The following is a 25518-nucleotide window of genomic DNA, read 5'->3' as shown; positions in this document are numbered from 1 at the left end:
TTTATTGGAAATATTTTAATATGAAAATTGACATCCTCATCTGTATATATATGTGTAACTCAAACTAATTATCATTCGATTCTTCGTTTCAATATATATATATATATATATATAAATTAATAAATAAAACCCATCAATTATTTCAAATTATATTATCTATATATATAAGACATGATATACAAGCTGCTGGTAATTAACATGCATGGAATTCGTGGACAACCCAGCAAACTTATGTTACATATTTGACCCATGGAAAGGGAATTATAATTATATATATTACACACACACACACACACACACACACATACACGCACGAGGAGGTCATTATATTCATGAGTCTCTCCACTTCATTATATTAATTAAATCTTAATTAGAGTTTGATCAAACGAATTATAAAAGTTATATGGATTTGTTCCTGGACATCCACATGGAGTAACGGGAAACAACGTCTATTTGACATCTTCCTGCAGCTAGCAGGGGATACGACATGTTCGGGTGAACTTAGCAGGGTCTTGATCATTTGTCCCGATCAAGCTTATAAATTAGTGAGAGACTAACTAATTTTTTTAAATGAACGAGGACAAAGCCTCTATTATATTAACTGGTACCTCACTTTAGGTGGAGGGAAAACCATGATTACAAGACCCACACTTTTGCCAAAATAAAGGATTCTAAATTTAAAAGACAACAAAACTTCTTTGAAAATTACTAATGGATATGAAGATAGGGGAGGTTTAGCTTATATGTACGAATGAGTCCTCGTAGTGTCCTAGGCACCTGCATAATAGTATGCCATACTCGATCTTGTCCCTATGCACCAAGTTTCGCTAAGTAATCTGCAAGGACGTTTCCTTCTTGGAAGACATGCTGTATAGTGTAATCCCCTTCTTTGAGAATTTTCAAGATTTCCTCCCAAAAGTCTTCAAGGTACCACACTCCACACTTTGCACCAGTAATCCATTTGACCACCATCAGTGAGTCGGTTTCGACATCCACTCCAGTAATCCTCTGTTCTCGACACATTTTTATCCCATGCAAGATGGCCCTTAATTCCGCTGCATTGTTACTGCCAGGTCCAAGATCTTCAGAAAAGGCAAACACTAAGTTACCTTGGTCATCATGAAGAATTCCTCCTGCACCAGAGGCACCTGGGTTGTGCCTACTGCTTCCGTCCGTGTTGAGTTTGTATCTCCCTTGTTTTGGCTTCGTCCAACTAACCACTTGTATCCTCTTCACTTTCACAGGCAAATCGACAATATTCAAGCTGCGTAACAATTCTTGGTCTCCATGAGCATGGTTCCGAAACTTTGTAGATTCATTCATTAATCTTGCCATCCAATATTTGACCGACTGCCAAGCTTCTTCCAGTGATTCTGCCTGTCCTTCTATTCGCACTTTGCATCTCCTCAACCACAACCTCCAAGATAAAATTGAAGGAAGAACACCCCAACTGAAACCCATTTGAGATGACTGTGAGGCATGCCGAAACCATAGCAGCATATTTTCCTTCCTAGTTATTCTCCCCCGAAACTGCATTCCCAGATTTTTTGCACCTTTCCTCCATAATTGTTGGGCAAAGTCACCAACATATAAAACATGATTGATATCCTCGTAACCACCTTCATGGCAACAGTTACACTTTGGCACCACTGGGATCCCAATCCTCCTCAATCTATCATCCACACTAAGGCTATTATTCCATGCTTTCCATACAATGACCGATATTTTTTTTGGTAATGATTTATGCCAAACCCACACAGACCATGGGGTTTTCGGGTACTTCACGCGCAGACACTCCCAAGCATTACGGACCATGAATTTGCCATCTATGGAAGGCATCCATATAAGCAAGTCTCGCCCCTCTAGTGGATTTCCCAAGGCTTCGATTATTTCCTCCATTTTTCCTCCTCCCACCAGACGCTCTAGCATTTGCACATCCCACTCATTTTCTAGCTTGCATTCACATACCTTTAACCCAGGACTCTCGATGATGTCTAAAGGGTCTGCCAACGGACCATCCCTAGTCCATGCATCCAGCCAAAAAAAGACATTGCCCCCCCCCCCCCCCCGCACTTTCCAACGGGACTGGTCTAGCACATAAGGCATTTGTTTTATTATCATTCTCCAAAATCGTGTTCCTTTTGTAATATCAACAAGGGATATATGATTTTCCTTCACATATTTTTCCCTAAAAAAACATGTCCATAGCGATTCATCCTTTAGAACATTCCAAGCAAACTTTATGAAGGGATTTTTGTGTTTCCTCAAAATCCCGTAGCCCTAGACCCCCCTCAGATACAGGCCTACAGATTTTGTGCCACGCACACCACTTCTTTTTTGGAGATCCATCCATTTCACCCCAAAAAAAGGTGCTAAGTATGCGATTTATGATAGTGAAGACCGACTTAGGTACCTATAAGACCAATAAAAGATAAATTGGCATACTTGTTAAAACATGCTTTAACAAAATAAGTTTACCTCTTGTCGAGAGTAGCCTCATTTTCCAGCCACTCACTTCTTCTCGGATCTTGTTAATTAGTTCCTCCAGATGCCTTACGGTTAGTTTACCGCTTACTATATTCACCCCCAAATATTTAAATGGAAAACAGCCTTCTCCAAAACCCGTGATTTGCAGGACTTCTCTTCTTCTAACTGGCACAATGAGCTTTGAAAATATGATGGCAAACTTCTCCTTATTAACTTTTTGCCCTGACCACTTTTCATACAATTCCAAGACTTTTACCAAAGCTTTTATAGACCTCTTTGCTCAATTAGTAAATATCACAATGTCATCTGCATATAATAAATAAGAAATTATAGGCGTACCTCTAGCTTGAGAAAAGCCTCATATTGTCCCACTCTCATAATTTTTTTTTAGTAATCTGGTGAAGACTTCCTCCATCAATACAAATAAGTATGGCAATAAGGGATCCCCTTGTCGAAGTCCTCTTTCCCCCTTAAAAAAACCTTTAACAGTTCCATTCAAGAGAATGGAATACCACAGCGTCGTGATACATGTCTTGATCAACTCACAAACATCTTCAGAAAAACTGAAGTAAGCAAGTACGTGTAACAAAAAATTCCAGTTGACTCGATCATACGCTTTGGACATATCCACTTTCAACATCACATTTCCACCATTCGACTTTTTATGTATTGATTAGGCCATTTCTTGAGTCAAAGTAATGTTTTCAAAAATACTTCTGTTGGGAATGAAGGCCCCTTGTTCTTGTGATATCACCCTTGGCAATAAATGTGTAATCCGTGCTACAATTATTTTAGAGCATATTTTATAAATCACAGAACATAGGCTTATAGGCTGAAATTTATCGAACCCATTCGGTTGATGTACCTTCGGAATGAGGGCCACATAGGATGCCGTGTAGAACCTGGGTAACTGTTTTCTTGCAAAAATTTATGTAACGGCATCCACCACGTCACCTTGTACAATTTCCTAACATTCTCTGAAAAAACTTGAACCAAATCCGTCTGGTCCCGGACTACTCTCCACGGGAATGCTGAAAAGAGCTTGCCGAACTTCTTCTACTGCTGGGCGCTTTGTAACATTCTTATTTTCTTCATCTATAATCACTTTGTTAATTATTGGCCCCAAATCCGATAGCTCTGCCTCACATTTGTAACTCAAAAATTTTTTAAAATAACTGAATGCGCCTTCATGGACCACCTCTGGAGAGTCAAGTGAAGTTCCATCCGTAGTAGTCATTTTTTTTACTTGATTCTGCTGCCTTCTCTTCAGTACCGAATGGAGAAATCGTGTGTTGTTATCTCCTTTATGTAGCCATTTGACTTTGGCCTTTTGCGCAAGCATGGTTTCTTCACGTTTCTTCCATAATTCCAACTCCATTTTTTAGACTAGTAAGTCCTGCTCCACCGCTTCTACATACTCTTCCTGGAGGAGAGAATCAATTAGTTCAATCCTCTGCTCTAGATCATGGACCATAATTTCTACACAGCTAAAAATTTCCTTATTCCATGTTTTAAGCACCTGTCTCATGCGCTTCAATTTGAAGGCCAGATTCTCCAAACCACTCCCATGCCTTTCCTCCTCCCAACACTTTTTGACACATGGAACAAATCATTTATGCTCCACCCACATTTGTTGAAATCGAAATAAATATGGCCTATACCTTTGGAAATTCTGCTCACAAGAAACTATCATGGGCTAGTGGTCCGACGTGTTACGCCCCAAGTATATCAGCAATGTTTGAGGCAGTAAATCTAAGAACTTTTTGTTAAAAAGCCCCTGATCCAGTCGAGCCCAGCTCCTTGCTGTACCTTCTTGCCCATTGCACCAAGTTAACCTTTTCCCTTGGAAATTTATTTCAAGTAACCTGCACCCATCGATCCATGTGTTAAACTCCTCCATCACTATTAGTGGCCGAGGAGCACCCCTTCTTCTCTCATCGTCCGTTCTAATTATATTGAAATCCCTAATACCATCCAAGGTAAATTCGACTGCACTTCATCTTCTAGATCCCTCCATAACTGTTTTCGAAGTCCATAAATACATTTAGCATATACAAATGTGATTAAGAACTCTGTACTCTCTTCCAACATCTTTACCGTTATAAACTGATCACTCATGTGTGTGACATTCACGTTTACACTTCTGTCCCACAAGAGCCATAGCTTCCCAGCTTGCATTTGATTAGATCAACCATTCTCCAGCCAAAGGTATTTCTTCATGTCTTCCATGTTACTTTCATCCACAAAAGTCTCTGCTAGAGCTACAATATTGGGTTTAAATTCTTTTACAAGCTTTTTCAACCTTCCCCTTGACTTACCCAAGCCTCTAATGTTCCAATACATAATTGGACCTATCATAAATTAAGTTTTGAGGGCGGCTGATCACCCGCTTTGTGCTTCTCGAATGACTCCATCCTGCCTTGCCTTCTCTGTTCTTGTTTCCACTATTTTCCACTTCAGACAGATAATCTTTGTTTTTCCCTACTACATTTAATCCACCCTCTTCCTGGTCAAACATTGATTGGTATTCCACCATAGTTTCACCATTTTGTATCTCCTATCCTGTTTCATCCAAGAGCACATCTTCAATCAATACAACATCCTCATCTCCTTCGGCCTCTTCTTGTTCATCGTGGTCCCTCTTATGCACATCAACAAACCTCTGGTTTAAGCTATCCAATACGATCTCCTGAGTTTCATTTTTCTCCTCTGCCATGTGTGCCTTGTGTACAAGGGAATTCATACTATCCACACAAAGACCCTGTGTAAACGCCCCCTACTCATTCCCAAACCTGAGTACATTTTCCCCCTTTGCTATTCCATCATCATCCTTTTTTATCAACTACCCCCCTTCTTGCTCTGGCTCCATTCCATTCTCCCCTTCCTCTTATTCTTTCGCCATTCCAAGTTCGGTGCCTTTTGGTTCCCCTTCCTCTGTGTTATTTTCCTCAGTTGTTTCAACATTTGAGTTTTTCCTAACTTCACGATATTCCTTCCATTTTTTTTTGTTTTTTTATTTTCCCATCTTCTCGATTTTTCTCTTCTTTTCTACAAGTCTGTTTATTGTGGCCCTGCATTTTACAAGCCAAGCAAAACGCCGGTAATCTCTCAAACTCCACCTCTTGCTTAAAGCTAGACCCCAATGCTCCTATCCTAAAGAAATCGGGCTACTATCTAGAAGCATCCATCTCAAGACAAATGCGAGAGCCATCCGTTCTTGTTGCACAACGTGTGGAGTTATCGGACCGAATGAAATTTCCGAACGTTGTCGTCAAGATTCTGAGTATAGAATCATGATAAAAGTTTGGTGGTAAACCTGGAAGCATAACCCAGACTGAAACTATCGAAGTTTCCTCATTCTCTGTGAACCCCAGCGTCCAATGAAAAACTCTGTAAGGGACCCCATTTATATCATATGCTTCACGGGAAAAAGCCTTGTTGAAATCTTCCTCCAATGTAAGACAGACAAATACGTTTCTGTTTTTGCTCATGGAGGAGACGACCATAGTACCCATTAATCTCCATCTATTTCTTATGAACAATCTAATAGCATCAAGAGTTTGTCTCTGTCTTAAGAACTTCAAAACCAGCGAAAACCTAAAAGGGGCAGCTGAGGCTATCATTTCTTCCTTTGAAAACATGAAACAGACCTGACCATCAATAACTTTAGGAGGCCTCATCGGAAGATTGACTTCTGGGAGTGGTTGTGGGACAGCCATTACTAGGTCAGCAAAGGACTTGGCCTTCATTGCCGGCAAGGGCCCGCCAGGCTGAGCCATAGCAGAGGCCTTGACGGCACAAGGTCCCTCGAACGAGGAGACCTAAAAATCTCTCTTTTGTCTTTTCTTTTGTCTGTTTCTCTCTCTAATGAGGAGACCTAAAATTCTTTATATATATATATATATATATATATATATATATTTATATTTTTTCTTATTTATAATTAGCTTCTGTCCTTAATTAAAAATCTTGGAGAAACGAAAGCGTTACACGTGACGGGGCAATCTAGAGTCAACTTGTCTAATTAAAAGTACGTGGCATCACGATTTTCTTAAATGAAAAATTAAATTCCCGCTTGAGTACGGCCTCTAATTACGACAAATGGGTACCGATCAAGGAGAACATCTGATATAGATTATTATATATGCTTCCATATTATAGTTATTGCCCATATGTCCATTTTATATAAAGCTAGAGGAGGAGGTCGAGTGGACCTATTTATTATTAATTGATCAGTTTGAGAATATTAATTTATAAAAGAGTAATATTATATATAAGTTTAGGGTATTTGAGTTTTATGCATATTATTTGAAAAAATGTAAAAATCATCATAAAAAGTATACATTTTCCATATGAATTCTACTTTTTTTTCAATAGTTGCACGAGACAGCTCGTAGATAATTTAAAAATCATCCTGTTTGTGAAAAAAAAAAATGATAAACTTAGTGTGTTGGTTATAACTTCAACAGCTAGCACATAACATAAATTAGGAAACGATCGAAAGAGAAAGGTTGTGGGCATAATTTGGAGTTGGACCTCGTCGTCTCATCTTTTGTTATGGCTGTACGGTCCCCATAACTATATATATATATATAAAAAAAAAATAAAGAATTGCTAGGTCTTTCCTCTTCGTTGTCCCTTGATCTGTCACCTAGCTAGCATGCACATGATGTCGTTTATATGTCTAGCTTGCTGATCAGGTGGTGGTATTGCAATACCGCATGCAGCCTACCTCACCTTCTATTAATTTTTCCCTCTTAGCTACATGAAAAGATCAATTGCATGCATCCATACATACAGGAACCAGAAATTAATTAGGTTTAGCCTTTGATCTAGAGTGAGTTTCTAAGCTCATGTTATCGTAAGAATTACCATTTTAAGATTTATGAAACTTTGATCATGTGATCTTAAAACTAACGAAAAACATACGTACAGTTTTCATTTTCATGTAAATAATCTTTTGCATGTTAACATTAAACTATAGGAGTTTTATTTAAACTCTATGCCTCGCACACCCATATCCCGATAGGGTTTAGAATAGCTCAACACTTATCATCTAATTGATGAGTCACAATGAGATAAGATTAACTCCAATGAGATTAGATAAATTCTATATCTAATCACAGTGAGACACAAAATCTCTAAACTTCTTGATGATCAAAAGTTTATAAATAGTACTGAGGGATTAAAGGTTCTCACCTACAATATTAGAGTGCCTCTAGCCATCGGGAGATACTTAGAAGACTAAGTTGTTAGGACGATTCTTCTCTCATAATCAGATTAATTTCTTTATCAAATATAGGAAGAAAGTTATGTGTTTAATTATCATTGTTTTGTTATTGTAGATCATGAAAAATCAAAGATCTGATTATTAATGTTCATGTTAAAATATTTAACATAAACTCCAAAAATAAAAAAAAATTGATCTCTTCGCTAGCATGCAGCTCCAATGATTGAAGAGATCAAAGAATCTCAAATTCGGCGAGTTAACCAAAGAAGCTGGTTTTTTTTTTTTTTTTTATAATTTTTTTTACTTTTGGAGATCAGCTTGTTGCATAGCGTGTAACCTAAACCAATTGCAATAATATTTCACAATTAAGCAGATAGAAAAATGGAGTTAGTCCAGGAATGTCATCATCTCATGAGCGATGAAAAGCCCGTCAAGATTAAATTATAATAAGCTGATACAAGAGAGAAAAAACAGTACCATAGTTAATTTTATCATTGGACTGATCATGATATATAAGAACATTAAGAAAAGGATATGCCATATTATATATAATACCCAATATATAATAAAAATATTTCTGATTGTCGGGTTTGGTAGCCTGGACATGATGAGCTAGGCTTATATTATATTGTGGTGGGGCTTTGAAAAAATCGGTTTCTTTGACTTTGATTATCAATGACAAAAGCTAAAAGATAATCATGATCAGAGACTCCTTTTATATGGTTAATTATCCCAGAAGATATTCATCAATCTTAGTCGGGCATGAAAATGACTTGGAATAATTTTGCTTTAATTTTCACATTAAAGAGAAGAAAATATTGCTGAAAAAACCTATTCTTTGCAGCCATTATTGTGACTATTTTTGCCCTCAAAGTCAGGATGAGGGGTCTTTGATTAATTGTTTGTTAAGGTAATAATAATTAGATCTTGTATATTACGCACTGCAAACGAGATATTCCAGGTAGCTTAAGCGATACATGATCTTAATATATTAATGAGATCAACGTACAAGACATTATTCACATAAGTTAATTTTTCGTCTCTTCTTTAACTTCTTAATTAAACATATGATTACTCTTTTCTTTATGGATCGTACAAGTCTTCTTTCAAGTCTTCTTTAACGTGATTACTCCGCGCGTCATAAATAAAGGTAATCAATCAAACAGGTAATAATATATAGATTTTTAACGAATATAATGTTTAATTTCATAGTGATCATACTATGAAAAGGTAGACTAATTACTTCGCTGATCTTATATATATATATATATATATATATATATATATATATATATATATTGTTTTTTCTTTCCCTTGGGTGATGACTTTTATGCTTTTGTGTCTCCAGCTTGATGCTCTTGCTGAAGGATAGGTCAATAACTTGTACGACCAGATCATTTAGGTAGGTTGTACAAATCATAAAAATATTATATATAATCGAATAAATTAACAAGAAAAGTGCAATGACCCATTCAGGCTTCAACAAAGAAAAAAAAAATGCGAACTCTTAAACTAATACCAAGAAAGAGAACTCTAAGGTACCTTTGGGCTTGGTCAAATAAAAATTCACTAAAATATTGCAGCATTTACATATGGATGACAAAAATCATGAAGAAACAAAGAAACAAGAACAAGTAGTAAGACCATTTCAGCTGATCTCCCCTCGCATGCATTTGACAGCATCTTCCAATCCGTTCATATAAATGCATCAGACCAACACGAACAGAAACACATAGCAACCAAACCTTCACTGGCCACAAGAATCCCCTAAAGCTTACCTAGCTTGGAGAAAAGGAGAGGTACAGAAGAGAATTCCACATAGAAAAACAAGTGTACATGGCTAGAAAGAGAAAAGCTGGTCATGATGCAGTGGAAGACAAAAGTTCTAGTGAGGGAACCATGGCTTGGGAAGAGATGGTGAAGGAAGCTGCTGCAGCCGCTGCTCTAGGTGGTTCTGCGAGAGCCCGGAAGCGATTTGTTGGTGTCAGGCAAAGACCATCCGGTCGTTGGGTCGCGGAGATTAAAGACACCATACAAAAGATAAGAGTGTGGTTAGGCACTTTCGATACAGCCGAGGAAGCAGCCCGGGCGTACGATGAGGCTGCTTGCTTACTGCGTGGTTCCAACACTAGGACAAACTTCTGGCCTTGTTCCTCCTCATCATCTTCATCCCCTGCTCTTCCCTCAAAGATCACGAATCTTCTCCTCCAAAGGCTCAAAGCAAGAAATGACACTTGCGCTGCTTCACACATTTCTTCCCCGCCAATCAGCCAGCAAGAAAATAAACAAGCAGAAGTATACAGAGAAGAAGAGACGGATATCTTAGATACCTCGTTCACGCATTACCTTAACGATCCTGAAGATTTCACCAACTGCACCAACATCGTAACGAGTACTAGTACAGCTGCTAGTCCTGATTATATGACCACGAGTTTTGAATCCTCTATAACTGAAAAAGAAGACTGCGGAGGGAGGGAAATGGGCTTCGATTACAATTGGAGTATTAATGCAGCACAGACCTCTAGTGGTACTGAGGGTAATTTTGGAGGGGAAGGAGATCAGGAAGATGGAGAAGACGCAACCGCTGATGTAGGAACCATGGATTTCCAATTTCTGGATGCTGCTGGGACCTGTTTCTATTCTCCATTTGAGATTGCTGAAGAGATTAATGCGGAACCAGTTGAACCAGAGAACTGCACTGACGAGCCATCAATGCTTAGAGCAGCCATGAAGAGGATGAAATATGAAAGGAAGTTCTCAGCTTCTCTCTACGCCTTCAATGGGATACCTGAGTGCTTGAAGTTGAAGCTCAGATCAGGAAATTTAAATGTGAAAGGAAGAGGAATCTCTGACCAACTAAGCCACCTACAAGAGGCATGTCACAACAAAATGGAGAAGAATGCTGAAGTATTTGAGGAAATGATGGGGAAGAGGGAGGATATCCCACAAAGTTCAGTTGAAATGGGGTCGTCTTCTTCGAACAACGATGGTGAATTGTCACTTTGGAGCTCTCTGGATCTTCCACCCATCTGCTTTGTTAACTAATTGATAGAGCTTTTTAGTCCATAAGGGTTTCATGCTCTATTTAAGAAGTGAAAAAATTCACGCTTGTTTTATTTAATGTTGATCTTCTGATGTATGGCATATGCCCGAGGAAAAATTGAAATGTAACGCTATTTGTTAGCCAATACGGTGAAGTAATGTCCCATTTTTTATTCTTCTCCTGCTTATAAGCAAGCAGAAGAGACCTAAACTGAGGTTTAAACCATCCAAGTTGCAATGATCGGATGCCTCAAATGTTAGTTTATGATGTTCGGATGTTCAAGACGGTCACATTTGTAATATAATATTCAGTTTTCTACTGACAAGCTCACCTCTCTCGATACGTTCATGATTCAACTTTAGAAGGACCAAAATCAACAAAGGTTTTTTCCAAATACTTCCAAGGGATTTGGAAGAATGTTGTAACATTGGCTGAGACACACTTGGATTGGAAAAGGCTCCACAATTTAGAGAACAAGATATGGGGATCGTAGGGCGCGAATACGATAAAACCGAATATAATGGAGGAAATCTATGTAACATTGTCAGTCTTTTGATTGATTCTTTTTACATCTGACCAAGATTTCACTACACAAACCAACAGTTCTTTCAGGTTATTTAATGAATAGCATGTTACAGAGTTTTATGCTGGTATGAACATTATATATACAAGGGATCTGTCTTAACGTGTAGTATGATTGATGCGTAGGGCCACAAGTTCAAAACAGAACATTATTTGCATGAAATCTGAAGTTCGTTTGTCAATATTTAGTACTTCCATCTTTTTCTTTTGGTTGTATACGACGGGGGTTTAAAAAAAAAGGTGCAAAGGTAGAACTCCAGTAGCAATCAGGGTAAGAATGCAAGATTAGGAGGCGAAGCATGGCAGAGCAGTCACCAAGCCATCTCTACACGAGGAAGCATTACCAAGACCGCAGGCAGCATGAAATGAAAAGAAGACATGATCTTCCGCAATCATCAGCTGGCAGGACCATTAAAAAAAAATCAAGAAACAAGAGCATGAACATACATTTTACAATTCAACTACAAAAGTGAGCTCCATATATGATTTAGACAAGGTAAACATCAAAGTCAAGGATCACAAGTTATAAATCCTTGAGTGGAAGAAGCAGTTATTTCATGTTAATTCATAAATACCCCAAACAGGGTTCATAACATTAAGGATAATCCAGGGGAACGGGCACACTGCACCAATTCCTGGATTGAAAGCAAGCCACCAATTCCATGATCACAGATTGGTGGCTGGAACCAAACATGGCCCGAGAAAAAAGAACGGGACGAAAGGTACCAAACTAAAAGGCTATTATATACATCGTAGATTTTATTCACAAGCAACAGGAGATTCGCTGGCGAAGTTGTGAACTTGGGAGCCTATGCTTCTAGCTTTAAAGGACTCGGAGCTGTGCTAGGAAAGCAGCACAAAGATCCAAGAAGAGAATCTGTGGGCCATGGACCCTTTGGAGATCAAGCAGATACTTCTCCTCGCGAGTTTTGTAGAGCTGATAAGAACATCGCATAAAAAATATATGAGGAGAAATAACTTCATACTAATAGGTGTCCATCTAATTATGCTCGAGATGTTGGTCGAAAGGATTAAAAAAAATGGTCCTCTCAACGATCTCTCTCTCTCCCCCAGTCAGAAGAATGCTTCCTTGCAGCCCATTCTCACGTATCCAAACACAGACAAACCACAAACGCAGGGAGGAACAATATAGCAGAGAAAATTACCTGCACTTCAAACTTGACTACATTTGCTGAGTTGATAACACCATCATTCTCAATAATAGCAGGTTCGTCCCCAAAATGGTGATTATTGTGCACAGGATTGTTCAGCATGTCATCGTGATGACCAGGAATGCCAGGAATCCACCTGCATTTCATATTGTAGTGCCCAATCTTCTTCCAACACACATTCAGTTCTTGGAGAGCTTTAAGAACTTCAGTCATTATTTCCCGAGGATGAGCTCGCGACTGCCAAAATGTTATGTAGTCAAGTGGGTCAAATAATTCACTAATCTGTCAAGGGCAGGTAATGAATTCAACCAGACAACCCAAATCGTCGAGACGCATCATTGTCTAAGCATTGACCTTTTCAATATGCCAAGCAATCAACTTCTATTGACCTGATTAAAGGCTCGTTTGGACACTTAGAATATCTGTGAATAGAAGTGAAATGGTTACGTTTTATCAGGTTTTGGGAAATGTGACAGAAAAAGTTGAATAAAAATATTATAAAGTTAAAAAATTATTTGAATATTATTGTTTAATATTATTTTTGTTTTGAAATTTAAAAAAGTAGTATTGAGTTTTGCGTTTAAATAATGAATAGATAATAATTAGATGAAAAATTTGAAGATTTGAAATTGAAAGTGTTCTATGTTTTAGTGATGTTTGGGAAAGAAATATCTAAGAATACCTTGTTACCCAAACAAGGCCTAACTATATCAAGGATAATGCCCAAGAAGAAAACCAAAAAGAAACTATGTTGCAAAGCTTAATAACAACATATACATGCATATGTATGTGTGCGTGCATAGAAAGAGAGAAAGAAAGATAAAGAATAGCAACTTGACAACTTGAGTCCTACGGCCACGTCAGAATGACTTAAAACTTAAGTAAAAATAGCTTGAAATTAACCTGAAGTCCAAGAGCCCATTTCCTCTCAACTGGGAACTGTTTGCTCATGCCCATTCCTTGATACTCCATGTATCCCGGAAGGCGGTGCCCAACAGCCGAAGCAGCAACCTCATTTTGAAGCATACGATTGAAACCACCATCCTAGCAAAAATAAAACCAAGTAAGATCTACAGATCTCCTAATCTAATGGAAGTATGTGTTGTGGAAACGAGCACGCACAATAACACAAGACAAGATTTGCGTGGTTCAGCAACATGCCTACGTCTACAGAGCCGTAGGGATTTCATTCATAGGAGATTACAAACATACAGTGAGTTACAAGACCTTTCCTCTACTCACAAATCTCAACTCTCTCTCTAGGGCTTTTTCGCACTCTCTAGAATGCTCAAAATGCCATTCCTAACTCTCAATATTCAATCTGATGTATTATGTAATCAAAACATTACATATTTATATTAAACAGCACCATAAACCCTAAGACGGCAAAACAAGGTTATTCACTTGAGTGGAGTGTCAAGTGCACCTTGAGCAAACTCTTTGCCCAACATTCACTCGAGCCAACCATTAAACGAGCCTCAAGCAAACTCTCTGTCCAAAGTTCCCTCGAGCCAACTGTCAAGCGTACCTTGAGTGAACTCTCTGTCTGAGCTTCATTCAAGCACCTTGTCGAGCGAGGGTCGAGCGAACTCTCAGCTTAACATCTTCTCAGCCCAAAACCAGGCTCCATAACCCAACAATATGTATAACAAAGAAAAATACCCAACTACCATTAACTATAGATGATACAACTTCTAGAAATGGTACACTACATTCTATAAAGACATATCCAGGCCAACGACAAAAAAGTATAATCATCTGTCATACCCAACAGGGAGTTCAAACCAGGAAACATACAAGGTCAGGTCCATTTCATTTCAAATGAGGATGTACTCACGACAAACCCAGAGAAATGCCATCCAATAAACCACAGAATCCAATAGACCACAGAAGGCTCCAAACAAATCACTTTCTAGAAGACAAAATAACACTGATAAATCTCTCCCAGCACAGAATAACTTCACAATAAATAGACATACCATAGTCTCTTGGAACTCAGCTCCAAGATAGCCACTGGAAGGACGGAACCGGTTATCCAACAATAAATAGTATGCAACAGTAGCCTGAATATATCACAAGCAATAAGATACCATTGGAAAAAAAGTTGAAAAATATAGTCCACAAAATTCAGAACCTTATTTTGTATTCTGTTACGAAGAGATTCAATCAGCTGGTTCCTGTCAAATCCCCTATTAACCACTTCTTTTAGAATCTCCTCATCAATCTGAAAAAGTGTGTCAATAGCAGAATTAAATACGACCAATGTAACAATAAAATCAAATACCACATTATAAACATGACACGTATGTTGCCCAATTCTCATGTAATTTATGGCTACATATGGGTCAATAAAGCAAGAACCCCAATTCCATACTAAGAGAAGGCCACTCTAAACAAAAAGTGTAGTTACTATACCTCAAGTTGACACATGCAATCAACAAGAGAGAGAGAGAGAGGTGTGTGTGTGTGTGTGTGTGTGGGTTTTTTTTTTTTTTTTTTTTTTTTTGGGGGGGGGGGGGGGATCATCAAACCTTTTTTGCTTGTTGCATTGTATCTGGTGGAGCCACAGCTAAATAACGTGGAAGACGAGACTGGAACCATAGGTGCTGGCGAATCTCAGGAATGGTCATTCGCTTCATTGGGTCAACTACAAGCATCCTTGGGATCAAGTCTCTTGCACCAGCTGATAAATGACTCGGAAGAGTGTATATCCCACCCTAAAGGAAAAACTAAGGTCACTTCAAAGTACTGTTGATCTCTTAGCAATAGCATGAATCCAATTTGGATATGAATACAGAGCAGGGGAAAAGATTCAACAAAAACATTAGAAAGCAAAACACGGCACAGAATCTGGACTTATCACTCAACCAGTGACACATGAAATAGGTCTTCAAGTAAAATTGAATGGCGTGATTACACATCAGATTCCCAGTCCTGTTTATGGCATATAAGAATAAAATCTTCCACATAAGATTGAAAACAACCAACTGGACTAGTAGATTCCAATCAGAGAAATATAACGTCCAAAAACTTTCTAAATTAAGACCTGCTTTTAATTCCACAAAAACACTGCAAAATCGGCCAATATGACGTGTATTAATCATCGCAAGTATAGCAACACCTTTATCTTCTTAAAAAGGTTGGGAATGTTTTCATCATCAAAAGGAAGAGTGCCGCAGAGAAGGGCATACAGTATAACACCACAACTCCACACATCCACTTCAGGCCCAGCATACAATTTCCCAGAGATAACCTATACGAAATTGACATAGTAACCCTTCAGATTGAAACCATGAAAAATGGGCACACATTAGTTACTTAATTTTACTATGCAAAAAACACCACATATCCATACCTCTGGGGCAGCATAGTTTGGACTTCCACAACTTGTCTTCAGAAAATGACCATCACGCATTATGTTGCTTAAACCAAAATCGGCAATCTTCACATTGCATTTGGAATCCAAAAGCAAATTCTCAGGCTTCAGGTCTCTATGAACCACCATATTCCTATGGCAGTACTCCACCCCAGAGATTATCTGCCTTGACACATAAGGATCAACCTACTTCAAATTATCTGAGTAATGAACGGTATGAGAAATCTGAGAATTATTAGCCAATCCTACCTGCTGAAAAAAATTACGAGCTTCATCCTCTTGCAACCTACCCTTTTCCACAATGTAATCAAAGAGCTCTCCAGACTTCACATACTCCATCACAACATATATGTCCGCTGGTGTGTCTACAACCTCATAAAGTCTTATTATATGAGGATGCATAAACAATCTCAATATTTTGATTTCTCTTCTCACTGCACCAATTTAAAGGGAAAAATGAATGAAGGAAAATTTTAAATAAAAGAGAAAAAAGAAAAAATAATACAAACTAGATCATCTCCAAGAAAATAATGCCGACCTTTTTCTTCCATTTCCATGTTCCTTATCTTCCGACGGTTAAGGATCTTTACAGCAACTTTATGACCAGTCAAGATATGCTCTGCAATTTTCACCTTGCCGAAGGAACCAATGCCAAGGGTTTTTCCAAGCTTATAATTTCGTAAAAACACATCCAGGTCATTGCCACCTGGCCCAGTTGAGCCATCCATCACCTATTTAATAGGCATGGGTGCAAAATGAGACAATGGGAAAGAGATTACACGCAGAAATGCAAACAGATAGAATGGCAACATAAGTAGCAATCAGGCCAAGACATCCCCAGGAAAGGGGGACATCCCACTATGCACAACATTCAGCAATAATGTATGTTTACAGGCAACACAGTGAAGCTAAGTCCATAATTCAGAAGAATTTATCCAATCACAAGAAACGGAAACTTAAGGAGCATTCTAAGCATCTCTTAGTCCAAAGCAATTTACCAAGACATTTTCCTTTAAACTATTTTGTTGTTACAATCAAAATTTAGATTAGGACATTTTTTTATAAGAAAGTTTATAGAGGAAACACCACCTCATAGGATAAAGATAGTAACATGTGAAAACACTGGAGAATTTGGTCACACACCGGTTTTATGTTTTCTATGATGGTAATCCAACAAACTCAACAGGAAAACTAAAAGTGAAAATTATTTATAGGGGAAATTTTCTATAATTGGCGGCTGTTTCAATGCTTTTTCAATAATTCACATAAAAATGGCTCAAAAACAGATCAGAATCACAATAACAGCTACAAAAGAAAGAAAAACAAATTTTCTTAGCGTGGAAGGATCCTTTTCTGTCACAGTTGCAAAACAAAACTCAGCAAGAACACCTAGAGACCAAGCAAAACAAAGAATCTTATTTTATCAAAACAAATTTATCGCAGTTTTCAACCTTATGGTCCTTAAATGCTAGAATCACTCAAGAAGAACATAGAAAACAAGCTCTGGAGATTTTGTAGAATTCTAGACCTAAGAAGGCCATGGATCACTGAATAAAAATGTTACACCCAAAAACCATAAATTGCCTGATTCAAAGGTCCTCATGAGAAAGACTAATGCTCGACCACCCAACTTTAGGATAAGCTTTTTTGCTACTTTGAAACCCAACTCAAATTCTTAGAGACATCATTAAATCTCAAATTTTTCTTTTTTTTTTTTTTTTTTTTTATATTTACTGTTCAAAATCGCATTTTTCAACATTCACAATCTTTGAGAAACAGCCCCAAACCAACTACAGTCGGAAAAGAAAATTTGAGAAGAATAACTTTTCAATCAACTCACTTAGCCATCTAAACAATAGTGAATCGTATGAAAGAATTTCAAAGACAAATTGCCACTTTAAACATGTACTCTTACGGAAAGTTTCTAGGTAAAAAATTCACAGCAAAGCAAATAAATTAGAGGGGAATTACAATTAAACAGACCCATCAAACGACAACCCAATCGAAATTAGAGAAAATCCCCATATGGGAAAGCTTGAATCACCCACAATTCCTCAAAGCCCAAATAGTAAAACAAAAAAAAAATAAAGAAAATAAAATCTACCAATCCAAGCGACTATCTTCAACAGTAGCTGAGACAGATCTGAGAACCCAAAAGCAAAAAAGGCCAATTGAAAAAGAAGAAATCAGACTACTGACTTCGATAATCGTCTTGGGCAAGGCACTAACGCGGGGCCTAACTCGAGCGAGAGGACCTGATTGGCAAAGTTTCCGTTAATCCTTAGCTCTTCGTCTGTTTCCCTCTTCTCGCTCGCGCCAGAGTCACGTTGTCTGTTTCAACTTTCCCTCATCTCGTTCACGTCGGAGTTACGGGCTCGAACAAATACTCGTCTGAAATTACGTAGTTTGAACGGGTAACTTTTTATAAATTGGTGAGGATAATAAATACGGAGTCCCGTAAAACTTTGGGTCGTACAGTAAAAAGGGAGTGTGATGAAAATCATTAATGGAAAGTAAAAAGAGTAATTAATAAGTAATAGAAATTATTATAATAGAAATTATTAATTCATTACATTGAAAATTATTTAGTAATTGTAATTCATCACATTTCGAAATTATTCAATAATTAATTCCATATTAAGGGCAAGTTTTTAGGATACACATCGAGTCAAATTGTATAATCAACGAGTCACGAATTTGTAATATGTTTTGATTGGGATAAAAGAGAGAGAGAGAGTTGATCTATAGTTTGGTTATGAATGTTAATATTATTCCATATTTAAAAACAAATAAAAGTTCATTTTCATATCATTTACTATTATTTTAAGAAAAATTCTTCTCATCAGTTACTATTTATCATCTCATACCACACCTTATGAAAAAACTATAAGTGTGGGGTGTGTGAATCCAACCAATAACAAGCAGCCTATTGCGAGAGCAAGAAGGATCGGTAAGGCACTGTACTTCATCGTCCACCAAGATACTCATTATTGCAGAAAGAAACCAAAACAACCCCTAAAAATACAGGGAATTCCAATGAACAGGCACGTTTTTTTCCACCATGTTTGAAATAACAAACAAATTGCATATGCATGTGGTTCTATACAATACGCCAGGACTAGAAGTGGCATCGATTTGAGGAACATCACAAAGACAGGTACTAATAATCAGGAATGGAAGCAAACCGATATCCTTTGGCATTCCTCCATGCATAATATGCAATTCGAGTCTCATAAAAGCCTGCAGTCACAAGCGATCGATATAAAGGTGGTCAATTACTGAGAAACGGGTGGAAACTTTTTAGCAGATCCATACTCACTACAATTATCATTTCTCATACTCAAAATACAACTCGGAAAAGGCATTAAAACTCAACTCACTTGCACCATACACTCTTCTCTGTTGCAGGAAATAGTTACACTAGATGCAAACCTAATTTGCGTAAAAGGTTGCAATGTATTACAAAAGAATTAACCAAAAACGAAACTAAAGACTGACAAAATGGTTGCACTTCCACAAGGCATTAATGACTTGGTAACCTGGAGAGGGGAAGCACATACTTTTGAAGAGAAGATTGATTCAGTAGTAGACAAATTAAGACTCTGCCAACGCATATAATAGGCACTCACCCACGTTCAACCTGGAAAGACTTCAACTAAGTCTAGAAAAGAAATCAGAACGCCAGCCATAGGACCGACAGCTACTAAATTGAGCATTGCTTCTTTTTTTTTTCTTTTTTTTTTTTTTTTTTTTTTTGTGACTAAACTAAATTGAGTATTACTTGAAACATGAACATGCATTACATGTCATAGCACAAATGAGACAAGTCTACAGCAGACCACACGATATCTCGTGCCATAATGGGGATACTCGCTTACATTCCGTATGTGACAATTGGCATTTTACACCAATGCAAAATACAAACCAAAAAGTATTCGCAAGTACCAGAGTATCCATTTCCCAAATACAATTTTATCTTACAAAGAAAATAAAGCATTGGATAGGTATTAAACAAGCTGATTACTTAGTCATGTCTTTGTATTGTGCAAGCTGATAATTGTGTTAATAATAATAATATGAATACCTGGGAGGAAGGAGAGACTTCCTAAGGCCAAAAGGCCGAAGGCCTGGGAGTGCTCCCCTCCCATGTGACCTGTGAAGATGAAATATGAGAGGAAGAGAAGCACTGATCCAAGAAACAGCAGGAAAAGGGCAAGGGCAATGGATTTCCATGGGATTTTATCTAAGGCTTTGGGTGTATAGTCAAACCGAGCATCATACTGTCTTCTCGCAATACCATCATAATTATCATCTTCATCGGTAGGAAGAGCATTGTACTGAACATGGCGTCTTGATGCCATAGTAATCAAACTCAACTCTCAATTAAGCCTAGGGATGCACAAACAACACAATCAAATGAGTATAATGAAAATTGTGAAAGCAGAAAATGGGTAAAAAAAGGTTAGCACAAACTAACATGTTACTGACATGTTAGCAACTGCATAAAATTAGATTCACTACCCCACCCATTGACATCCAAAAGCAAATAATCCTAAAACAGAACTTAGAAATGCCATGTTTCAAATTAAATAAAAATCTTCTCAATTAAACATGCATGGCAACTTTGTTGGCTGAATACATGAAATGCATGGCAACTTGGTTGGCTGAATACAAGACGTAACACATCAGAGTAGTGCTTGTTCACATAATGACTGTATCTCATCTCACACCAAATAATGAATAAAAAAATGATGATATGTATATGACTCAAACCGAGGCTTCAGATGAGGGGGTGCTCCTCATCAGAGCGTCCAGAGAAATTTAGTCTATTGCACCGGACCAGAGAAAAGATTGACAAAAGAAATCCACCATTGAAACTCTTCCCAATATCACACTATATTCATCTCCTGTACTCCAAATGATATAGAAGGATCAATGATTTCATGTCAGTGGAGAACAAATGGGTCACTCCACTATATACAAAAGAGCTGGTACTTTAACTTCCTAAGAAACAACTGCGCTTACTTTCTTGGATAAAAATTCACATATATACAGTACAAACACACATAAAGAAATGAAACTTAGCTTGGGATAGAAGAAAATACCATAAAACCAACTTTCATACAAGGAGAATATATTAAAAACCTAAAGAGACTATTCTGGTCTCACCCATAGACATCAACATGTTCGTACCAAGCATTCTAAATAAACATGTACCCGGATTTTAAAAATAATTAATTAATTCAAAAAAAAACTGTAAGCCATGCAAATTACACAGGATGCCAAGCCTTCTTAGACACCAATAGCTCCACCGGATTTTTGTAAAAATTTTATTTTGGGTGATTCCATTGTCTTAGCCAAACAAAATAATGTTACAAATCAAATGAAATGCCAAGCAATGGAATATGAAAACCCATTATGATGAAAAGACTCAGGAAGACTAATTCCAGATCACAAGAAAAATTCGGGATAAGACAAATTTCTCTGTTCACTCCGCCACCATTTTCAAAGTTAGTACAGGATGGATAAATGGGAACAGAGAAATATCATAGAGAAACCCTAGAAACCGAGATCAGGAGCTACAGATCAAACTCACAAAACCATAGCATCTGCCAGAGCACAAATAAAAAGGGTTAATCTTTCACATAGTTCGATTAGAAGACCAAATTCCACATGTTGAAATAGAGAGAGGGAGAGACAGAGAGGTCTAACCTGAAACAAAGAAACCACTGAGCTTGGGAAGGTGAAAAGAGCGGCAAATAATAGGGTTTTTGTGTATTTTTTCAGTCATTCCGAGAGGGAGAGAGGGAGAGATGGATCGATCTATCACATTTGCAGCTGAGGGTATCTGGTTCTAAACCCAGTACCTGCATCCTATACCCGTATCCACCTCCGGGTATGGGCGGGTGGGTAATGCAATTATCAGCCGGGATAAAACCGTAACCGAAAACCGCATTCAGATCCCGATTAACCAGATTCCAAATCGGGCCCCAAAAGGGGGTAGGAAGTAGGAACAAAAAAACTGGCCTCGATGAACAGTATGGACTCCATCCCATTTTCCCCATTTTTGGTTAAAGTGCTAGCAGGTCTAAAATTGAACACGAGTCCGTAACACAGGCCAAAAAAAAATTACTTCAAATTCTCAGATCCTGCTCAAAAGTTTATTACGGGAATCTAAAGAAGCTTATAGGTCTGAGTTTCACCTGAAAACAAGAAAAAATGACTTCACTAAACCAATGACATGATGACCAGAGATAAAAGGTTGTTCAATTTAACGATCTCAAAGTCGTCGCCGCCGCCCTGCTCTCAATCCTCAAATTATTAAATTGGGAACTAACCCTCCAATTCGGATACACTGTAAAATCTTAAGAGCTTCCAACAAGGTTTTGACCTATTCGAGATGGAGGGACCAAAAGATAGATCACATTAATGCGAACGACGTTGGAAAGTATTCACCTAATATCCTCAAGCATATCATGTCAAGGACCCGAATAGCCGATTCAGCCATACACAGTATGCATATGTTCATCAAAATTGAGTTTTAATACAGATTTCCAAGGCCACTAAACTGAGAAACATTACTATATGATAGCTTATGAATTATTCAAAACCCATTTAATGAAATCACAAAAAAATTATAATAATCATCAAAAGAGACGGTCGTTCAGATCATATGTTTATACAAAAAAATTAGAGCGGGAAAATTGGAAAGGCCATTAGAGATGATAGATTAAAGGGAATGACAGGGTAACAGAACTAGAAGACTTACCAAGAAGAGTAGGTCGCAGGGGATGAGCTTTCCCGGGGTAGAGGAGGATCAGGGAATCAGAAAGCGCGAGCGTATGGGATCGGAACAAAGCATCTGGGCAAATTGTCTGTAAGACTGTGACTTTTAGTTGCTCACAGTGCTAATCCAAGCCGTTGATGTGAGAGCACAGGTCTCACCTGAGACACACATCTGGCAATTGGAAGCTTCAAATATGGCGACTGATGTCTATCCGACTTTCAGAGCATTAGCATTCGCTTATCAAAGTATCTCTGAAATTTAACTAAAATATATCATTTTCAATAGTCTCGCGTTAAATTAGATAATATAATATTAATTTTTTAATAATATAATTTTAATTTTTTAATTATTTAATAATATAATTTTAATTTTTTTTCATCATTACCATATATTAATTAAAGATTTCATTTTTACTTAAATTATGATTTTTTAACTATTTTTTTTTCAACCTAATTATTCAATAAATACATTTTAAAATAAAACTTGAAAAATAATAAAATAGTTGAGTCTGATATTTTAAAATAAAATATTACTTTTAAAGATAAATAGAATATCTTCAAATATGAAGAAATGCTTAAAAATATTGTATGGGAAGCCACTAATATTTTACTATTCCAATACAAATGATTCTATTTCTATATCTTTAAATTTTAAAGATGAATTGGTATTTGGTTATAATTATAAGATAAATAGGATACGACAAAAAAAATCTAACAGCAACGAGGACGATTTGTGATATTGAGTAATTAACCCTTAAGAATTTGCTTAGATAAAGAAAAAAGTGTTTATTTCTTTTCACTTCCTAAATGTAGAATGGGACACAAATATACGTGATTCGGCATATAATTTACGTTTACAAGTTGTTTGGAAGGCAAATTTATTATATATAAGAGTATTTTACAATTTCTTATAACTCAATATACAAATGGATCGATGACCTCTGCTGCCTGGAGAAAATAAAATTAAAGCTTTGAAGTTGAAGAAGGTCTCTCCTCAAGTCGCCCAGAAGTTCCTGTATATTAGATCTCATATTCCTTTTATTGGCCTCTGTCAGTGGTTGATGAAAAGTTCAGTTTTATGTCATTTCGTTAGCCTCTCTCGAGTGCCCTAACCCATTTCTCTCTCTTTTCCCTCATTTTCCCATCACTTCCTTTCTTTTCCCCTTACACATTTTCCTTCCTCAGTTGTTGTCCCCTCATTTCCTTCAATCTCTTTCTTTTTGATGAGACTCTTTCTTTCTGATGAGACTCCTCCTTTATACATTAAGTTTGTACAATCTATCTATTCTTAAAACTTATAAAAATTAGACTAATAATGGTATTTAGAGCTTGGCTAAAGTCGACCTCTGACTTCGACCAAAGTCGGAGACCAAGTTAAGATCTGATTCTGACTCCGACTCTAAAACAGAGCAGATTCTTACTCCAATCGGAGTTGCTGGAGTCAGAGTCACAAAGGGAGTTCCCGAAGTTGCAGAGGTGTTTGCGTCAGAGACTAAGCCGGGGATGAGTCACCTAGCTGCTCTCTCCCCATTGCAGCAGGAGACAAGGACGTATTAGGGTTCTACACCACTAGATCCTGATCACCCTCCGATAGTATCAAAGAAGAATCCACATCCATTTACTTAACTTCCCGATTCACTCTCTATATTCAAGATCCGAGCCAAAATTTTCTAAAATTCTCATTTCTAATCAACATTTCCATGCACCAGTGGAATCAAGCCCACCACCACCATGACCACCAACAATACCCTTAACTCATAAAATGACACAAAAAAAAAAAAAAAAAACCCTAGCTCAGATCCTCAACTCTTCAATTCAAGAATACAACGCACAAAACTTTCGGATAAAGATCCAAAAAAATAGAAAATTGATTATTCTCTCTCTCTCTCAAAATCTATGGTGTATGGGAAGAAGAAGAAGAAGAAAAATAAACAAGTTGGAGGAAACAAACACATCAAACTGGTAGAAAATACCAAGTGAAGAGACTCAGACGATTTGTAGAAGAAGAAGAAGAAAGAAGAGGAAGAGACTAGGAGTGGTTTGGATTTAGAGATAAGTTGAGATGATTTGTGAATAGTAGAATAAAAGTTGAATTGTTTATTATATTTTGTGTAGAAATTTGGAAAAGTTGTTGTGAGATTAAAAAAATTGAGTTGTTTATTATATTTTGTGTGAAATTTTGATAAAGTTGTGAAAATTTATATTTTGTTTAAATTGAATTCAAATGAGGCCTTAAGGAATAGGGTTTGCGAAAAGAAAAATATGAATATATAGGAATAAAAACGGTACCTTTTTTTTTTTCAATAAAAAAAAGTTGAAAAAATCCGGTCTTGTTGTCGTGGGTACTCGAATGCGTCATGTGGGGTTTACAAATAATACTTCAACCATTAGCTACTCAATCTTCTATAATTTAAACTAGAATTTAAAATATATTAAGTATATTAATCGGAGTTGGTCCTCTAAAGTCTTGTTCAACTCCAACTCTAAATTTTGAATTTTTTTTATTCTGTTAGAATGGGAGCGGTGTCAACCGAAGTCGGTGTCGGAGTCGGAATCGTAGAAGTTTTTGCACATCCTTGACAGTATTTATAGTAGACCTTCTTCGTTTTTAATTTCTTGATTTCTATTCTCAATCACACATATAAATGTAGTGAATTTCTTAATTAAAATACTAATGCAAAAAACCACTTAACTGATGTTTAAAGTCGCATCGACAAACGTTATTGAAGACTATACATTCGGGATGCACAGTAAAATAATATACTCTAGACATTCGCTGTCGTTAAGGTAAGGCCACGAATGAAGGAACTGGTACATAAAAATCTTCGTTGTTTGCATCGAT

At 37.2% G+C, this 25518-nt stretch overlaps 3 protein-coding genes across 5 annotated transcripts; 1 reads left to right on the top strand and 2 right to left on the bottom strand.

Annotated features, from left to right (window-relative positions):
• The first annotated feature begins 9195 nt into the window (after positions 1-9195).
• Positions 9196-10999, top strand: LOC121249730 (ethylene-responsive transcription factor ERN1-like). The gene has a single exon (XM_041148509.1). The coding sequence runs from the start codon at positions 9554-9556 to the stop codon at positions 10760-10762; it is 1209 nt and encodes a 402-aa protein (XP_041004443.1). The 5' UTR covers positions 9196-9553; the 3' UTR covers positions 10763-10999.
• An 867-nt stretch (positions 11000-11866) lies between these two features.
• Positions 11867-18311, bottom strand: LOC121249729 (SNF1-related protein kinase catalytic subunit alpha KIN10). Of its 3 annotated transcripts, XM_041148506.1 has the most exons (12): positions 18090-18303; positions 16429-16621; positions 16140-16324; positions 15870-16052; positions 15636-15767; positions 15046-15231; positions 14649-14738; positions 14494-14577; positions 13418-13558; positions 12631-12751; positions 12509-12600; positions 11867-12279 (listed from the first exon to the last, which is right to left on the bottom strand). In XM_041148506.1, the coding sequence occupies exons 2-12, from the start codon at positions 16616-16618 to the stop codon at positions 12166-12168; spliced, it is 1518 nt and encodes a 505-aa protein (XP_041004440.1). In that variant the 5' UTR covers positions 16619-16621; positions 18090-18303; the 3' UTR covers positions 11867-12165. The 3 variants fall into 3 exon arrangements, with proteins under 3 accessions (XP_041004440.1, XP_041004439.1, XP_041004441.1); XM_041148505.1 differs by having other exon boundaries at positions 12509-12751; positions 18090-18311; XM_041148507.1 differs by lacking the exons at positions 11867-12279; positions 12509-12600; positions 12631-12751; positions 13418-13558 and adding an exon at positions 13975-14138 and having other exon boundaries at positions 18090-18302.
• Positions 18312-18854: 543 nt separating this feature from the next.
• On the bottom strand, positions 18855-22902 carry LOC121249732 (transmembrane protein 230). The gene is made up of 3 exons (XM_041148514.1): positions 22660-22902; positions 19975-20279; positions 18855-19130 (listed from the first exon to the last, which is right to left on the bottom strand). Exons 2-3 carry the CDS (start codon positions 20249-20251, stop codon positions 19051-19053), a joined length of 357 nt encoding a protein of 118 aa, XP_041004448.1. The 5' UTR covers positions 20252-20279; positions 22660-22902; the 3' UTR covers positions 18855-19050.
• Between the last annotated feature and the right edge of the window lie 2616 nt (positions 22903-25518).

This window comes from Juglans microcarpa x Juglans regia, chromosome 2D, assembly GCF_004785595.1.
Source record: "Juglans microcarpa x Juglans regia isolate MS1-56 chromosome 2D, Jm3101_v1.0, whole genome shotgun sequence".
Classification (NCBI taxonomy): Eukaryota; Viridiplantae; Streptophyta; class Magnoliopsida; order Fagales; family Juglandaceae; genus Juglans; species Juglans microcarpa x Juglans regia.
The sequence above is the reverse complement of the archived record's forward strand: the minus strand, read 5'-3'. Positions and strand labels throughout refer to the sequence as shown.